The sequence below is a fragment of the Gracilinanus agilis genome, chromosome 5 (assembly GCF_016433145.1).
Source record: "Gracilinanus agilis isolate LMUSP501 chromosome 5, AgileGrace, whole genome shotgun sequence".
Classification (NCBI taxonomy): Eukaryota; Metazoa; Chordata; class Mammalia; order Didelphimorphia; family Didelphidae; genus Gracilinanus; species Gracilinanus agilis.
Genome location: NC_058134.1, coordinates 98,807,330 through 98,813,070, shown reverse-complemented (window position 1 = coordinate 98,813,070; position 5,741 = coordinate 98,807,330). Strand labels below are relative to the sequence as shown.

Below are 5,741 nucleotides of genomic sequence, written 5' to 3'. Positions count from 1 at the left end.
AATAAATCCCTCTATTTTCAGCCTAGACCTCAGATGACATGGCAAGCAGAGAATTATTTGGACTTTGTTCAAGTATACTTTTTCTCTCATGGTGGAAAAAAGAATGGGGAGATCTCTAACTTTCTTTCAAAAGGATCTTCAAGGGACACCTTCTCACGGAGGAAGAACTTTTTTTTCCTGTTCTTTAAGAAGAGCCACACTGATGACTGCTCCTCTTTGACTCAAGGTAAAACCTTCCACACACACCCATACAGAGCATTTCTCCCTCCCTAGCACGGAGGCTGGCATTTCATAAAGGGCAGTGAGGCCCCTATCTGGTGGCCTGGGAGCTAGCCAGCCGTTCTTATCCTGTCTGAGAGAGAGAAAGGAGCTCCAGTGATTGGATCCCCCTGGAGACTCCCAAGAGGTCTCACCCCACCGTAATCTTCTCAGCTGGCTCTTTGAAGCTGTTCCATACTATGCCTCTCCTAGCGGCTGACCATGGTAATCGGTGAGTGGTCAAGGTGATGTCTCACAGAACCCCCCTTGCTGGAAAGAGTTTGGGCTCTTCCTCATGGGTCTTTTGGTGCGCCAGCATAATCCTGTTGTCCCGGAAGGCCTTCCCGCACACCCCGCACTGGTACGGTTTTTCTCCTGGGCATGACGGGAGCAGTCCTTGGCCCCCTGCCCGGTGGACCCTCAGGTGGCTCTTCAAGTGCTGCTTCTGGCTGCAGGCCTTGCCACACTGCGAGCACGTGTACGGCCGTTCGCCCGTGTGCACCCTGCGGTGGATGGTCAGCGTCTTCTTGTCTTTAAAGCTCTTGCTACAGCTGGCGCAGGTGAAGGGGCGCTCCCCCGTGTGGATGCGCTGATGGCTGACCAGATGGTGCTTCTGGCTGAAGCATCGGGAGCACAGCGAGCAAGGGAAGGGCCTCTCCCCGGTGTGGACTCGCTGGTGGCTCCGGAGATGGTGCTTCTGGCTGAAGCACTTCCCGCACTGAGGGCAGCCGTGGGGCCTCTCCCCGATATGGGTCCGCTTGTGGGACACTAAGACCTGCTTGAGGCGGAAGCGCTGGCCACAGTCCCCACACTCAAAGGGCCTTTCTGCCAGGTGACCATTTATATGTTTCTTGAGATTTCGGGCCTTTTTGAAGCCTTTTCCACACTGGAGGCAGATGTGGGGCTTCCCTTTGTCCTGGGGGACGGCATGCCCTGAAGGGGCGTCTCTGAGCACACCCTCCGTTCTATCATGCTTTCCCACATGGATCTTGCCATGCCGCTTCAGGTCCCCCTTGGAAGGGAAGCCTTTCCCACACTCGGGGCACTTAAAAGGCCTCTCCCCGGTGTGGCTGCGCTCATGGATGATCAAGGCTGTGTTGCTTCTGAAGCTCTTGTCACACTCGGCACAGGTTGGGGGTTTCTTTTTCTCTGGTGGCCTTTGGGGCGCCTGAAGCCTTCCTCCATAGGCCTGTTTTCTCCAGGACTTTTCTCCATTACTGTTTCTCCGCTTTAGGGGGTCTTTGACAATACTCTCTGCCTTCATCAAGAAGGTAAATGTCTTTGGCTCTTCCATATTGTCTCTGACATCTTTAACCTCCCTTCTGATCCCATTCCTAGTACCTAATGAGGAGAAAAAGAATCCAGAAGTCAGTCCTTGGCTATGCTTGTTATTTAATGCTAATCCCCAGCCCCAAGGGAGTCCCCACAAAAGGCGCACTGTTCTAGCCATCTTGTTCCATATCTAGATAGGACCATTAATTGTGGAACAACAGCCAGGCTACAGCCCTGAGTCAGAAGCCTTGAACCCCAGGGAGCTGGCATGAACATCTAGATTGGAATGACAAAAAATATTTAAATAAAATCAAACAATCCCCTCAACCTCACCTTTCAGCAACAGGGAATTGATATGTGGGGAAACTGAAGTTTCAGTGTCCCAAATATGAACCAAAATGATTGGGCTTTGCTGCTGACAAATACATACAATAAAGACACGGATACAGGCTAAGGGGGTGCAGAATACTGACTGTATCGACTTAGTTTAGTTCTGGATCAGATAGATTTGCAGCTAAGTGAGAGAAATTGTTGGAAGCAACAAAGAACTATTCCATTTAGGGTTAGATACCATCCGTAGAGGAAGGAGGCTTGTGATGCCCACTGAGGGCAGAGGGATCATGAAGGAAAGACCTAAGTTTGGAGATATTCTGGGTCGTAAATTTTGTTTGATTGTTTCAGTTTAGTCAGCATGCTCTATATATCCCAGAGCCACTATGCAGGGCTGAGATGGCTCCAGTGACCCCTAAGGGGGTCCCTAGAAGTCCCCAGAAGGGAGTAGCAGATACAAACCCAATGTAGATCAGTGATGTCAAATTCAAATAGAAATGGGAGTCACATGTAGACTCAGAACGCCACATCTTAATATTATCTACATCATAGAGTATTTATATTTATCTTGTTAAATATTTCCCAGTGTCGTTTGAACCTGGTTTTGGCTGCCCAGGCCTGTGTTTTTACTCCAATCCCAGAGTGTCTCTCCGCTAAGAAAAGGACTTTTGGAAGAACAATACACGGAGACCCCATCCACCCAGTTCAAGGAGTTAGTCCAGGGAGACCAGCAAGAAGACATTACCAGATGGACAGTGGAAGTCAACAGAGGTGGGAGCTGCCCCTGCACACACTCCTTCCAGGTGGGCCCCTCGTGATGTATTCAAGCTCACTCTCCTCCCAACCACTATGGATATTTGAGAAAGCTGTTTTCTTGCAAATCTCCTTCCTCCACTATTTCAATAAATAACTCTGCTTTGAGCTAATGATGTCCTTGGCCTGACTATAGAGAAAAGGTGAACTATTGTTTTTTTTTTTAAACCCTTAACTTCTGTGTATTGGCTCCTTGGTGGGAGAGTGGTAAGGGTGGGCAATGGGGGTCAAGTGACTTGCCCAGGGTCACACAGCTGGGAAGTGGCTGAGGCCAGCTTTGAACCTAGGACCTCCCGTCTCTAGGCATGGCTCTCAATCCACTGAGCTACCCAGCTGCCCCCTGAACTATTGTTTTGAGTGGATATGGATGCCTAGAGTATCTTGAAATTTGAGTAGTTATTCTGGGGGAGCCATATGTGTATGTGGGAATAGGGGGAACATATGACAGCCCTCTGCCATCACTCTGGCATTCTGACATATTTATTCATTCTTTTGACCTTCTGGACTGATGCCAGTGGAAGATGGAGGAGGAGGAGGATGTTGGATCTTGGACTGAATTTTTGGAAGGTGAAAGGGAAATAAGCAATGGTGGCAAAAGTCTATATCCAATGATAGTCAGTTTTAGATTTGTAACCATCAGATCCAGGGAGCCAAAACAATTTATGCCAGTGCCTCAAGAGTGCTGGCATTAAGAAGAGAATGCAGTAAGAAAAGGCCTATTTTGACAAAGATCTTAGTAGTGCTATTTATAACAGCAGAAACTGAAACCAAATGATTGGGCAGTGGATATAAAGGAACATTATATTGCTTCAAAAACAATGTAAAAACACATAGGAAGTGAGGCACAAGAGAAAAAAATAGAGCCAGTAGCTATAACAATGTAGATGAACATTTCATTAAATAAACTGGGACCTCTGGTTAAATACAGTAGATGTTGGTGCTACTTCATTAAAAGTTAAAGAGCTGGAGGCAGTGAGGTAGCTCAGTGGATTGAGAGCCAGAGCTAGAGACAGGAAATTCTGGGTTTAAATCTGGATCCAGACAATTCTTAGCTGTGTGACCCTGGGCAAGTCATTTAACCCTTATGGTCTTAACCCCTCTTCCACCTTGGAACCAATACACAGTATTGATTCTAAGATAGAAGATAAGGTTAAAGAAAAAGTTAAAGACCACAGCCTTCATTTCTTTTAACAAATCAGCAAGCAAAAAAGTGTATGGTTGAATGTATTTTCTTCAAGACTAGTGCTTTACTTTGTAAATAAAAATTAATAAATATTTGTTGTTGCAACTGCTAAAGGAGAACAACAAAGTATATAAAAGAAATAGTCTAGGGCTTCTTGGAGCTCCCAGGATAAACTAGGAAGGAGGATCAACTTGGGAGAAAGAAAGTTTGTAAAGAAATGAATGCTGATAAAGAGAATGCAGACTGCTTAGATGGGGTTAGGAGGCTTAGAACCAGATCGAAAGGTGGGAAACTGAAGCAAGACTTACCCCAGTGGCAGTTCAAGCCTCTGCTGTGGTTCTGAGAGTCCCTCATCCAAGGCTCTTGCTCCTGTTCAATTTTACAAATAACCTCTGGTTTGACAGCAGGATACCCTGGATCGAGAGAGCTGGTTGAGGCTATATCTTATAATCCCATAGGTAGAACTCTAGGGCTCAGATATTGTGAAATCTGACTCAAAAGTACACATTTGTAATGTTTGGGGCTCATCACCTTTGGTAGCAATGAATTTAAAATGGAAAGACTTGGACTGGGGGTGTCAGCATGAGAAACATGCTATTGACTGGCAAGGATGGGCAATGGGGAAAGAGGCATCAAGTAAAAGCAAAAGACCAAGATACTGGGGAGTGCATACTTGGGTCTGTGGGGCTGCATTAAAGGCAGAGGGTTGCACTGGCACAGGGTCATAGGATTTAGAGCTATAAGACACCTCACAGATCATCTACCCTCCTCCCATTTTACATATAATGCGTTTGAGGCTCAGAGATGTTATCTGATTTCCTCATGGTCATGAAAATAGTAAGTAGCAGGTCTTTAGACTACAAATCCAATATTCTTTTCATTATCACGCCAAATCCTCCCCCCCCTCCCCACACCCCACCTCCAGAAGCAAAAAAGACCAACCAACCAAGCAGAGACTCTCAAGCACTTTTTGAGCATTATAAGCCTTCAGGGATTCTGAGGAAATTTGTGGCTCTAGGCTCCCTGACCCCACGCACCTGGGGATTCCTGATTGGACAGCTACCAAGCAAGTAATCAACGCCCTCACCCATCGAGGTCACCAACTCATAGGTCCCCCTCATCACGTCCTGGTAAAGCTTCTTCTGTTGTTGGTCCAGTACTGCCCACTCCTCCTGGGAGAAGTAGACGGCCACATCTTCGAATGTCACTGGCATCTGCAATGACAGCAACCACTCTGCTCTGCTTGCACCCTGGACAAAGTCCCTAGGGCTGTAGAGAGGATATCCAGGGATCTCCATAGGTCCAACTAAGGCACCTTCTCCAATTCCCTGCAAGGACCCTGGAGCTCCTACACCTTGGGGGGAATTAGGAAGATTCATTTGAATTTTCAAGGTGCATCTCTACAGAACTTGGCTCAGCAAACCTTTCCCCCCCACCTTTAACTCTCTTATTTTAAAGGCTTTATGCTTCCATAATTTTTAGGCAATCAATGAATATAGACAAAAGTGATGGTTATATCAGGCCACACCCACTGTGAGTTGTCATGGCAACTCCTTCACCAACATCACCTAATGGAATCAGAAGCAGGCTCATTAGCAATCATTGTTCATCCGAAGGTGCCAAATAACAACAGGTCCCCTTCACAGTGAAACTGAAGCCAACAGCTTCTATACATCCCAGTGCTCTTTTCCATCCATCAGTCAGCTATTTCTTCCAGGCTCTTTCCAGAGTCCATTTCTCAAATCCCAGCTTTTTTGCTCAAGAATTATAATGGAATGATAATCAGATTTCCTAGAAAGCAAGCAATTTTATCACCTGGCCAACTATTTCCTTTTTTAAGATTCCTATTCATTCAAATGGGCCATTAATGGGATGAATTCAAAAC

General features: G+C 46.4%; 1 protein-coding gene across 1 annotated transcript; it reads right to left on the bottom strand.

Moving 5' to 3' along the window:
• Positions 1-511: 511 nt before the first annotated feature.
• LOC123249873 (oocyte zinc finger protein XlCOF6.1-like) lies at positions 512-5,154 on the bottom strand. The gene is made up of 2 exons (XM_044678971.1): positions 4,944-5,154; positions 512-1,599 (listed from the first exon to the last, which is right to left on the bottom strand). Exons 1-2 carry the CDS (start codon positions 5,152-5,154, stop codon positions 512-514), a joined length of 1,299 nt encoding a protein of 432 aa, XP_044534906.1.
• Positions 5,155-5,741: the final 587 nt, after the last annotated feature.

Coding starts and splice junctions, on each gene's coding strand:
- LOC123249873 (XM_044678971.1), bottom strand. CDS start 5,154: ATGGAGATCCCTGGATATCCTCTCTACAGCCCTAGGGACTTTGTCCAG. Junction 1,600..4,943: donor TGAGTTGGTGACCTCGATGG/GTGAGGGCGTTG, acceptor TCTCCTCATTAG/GTACTAGGAATGGGATCAGA.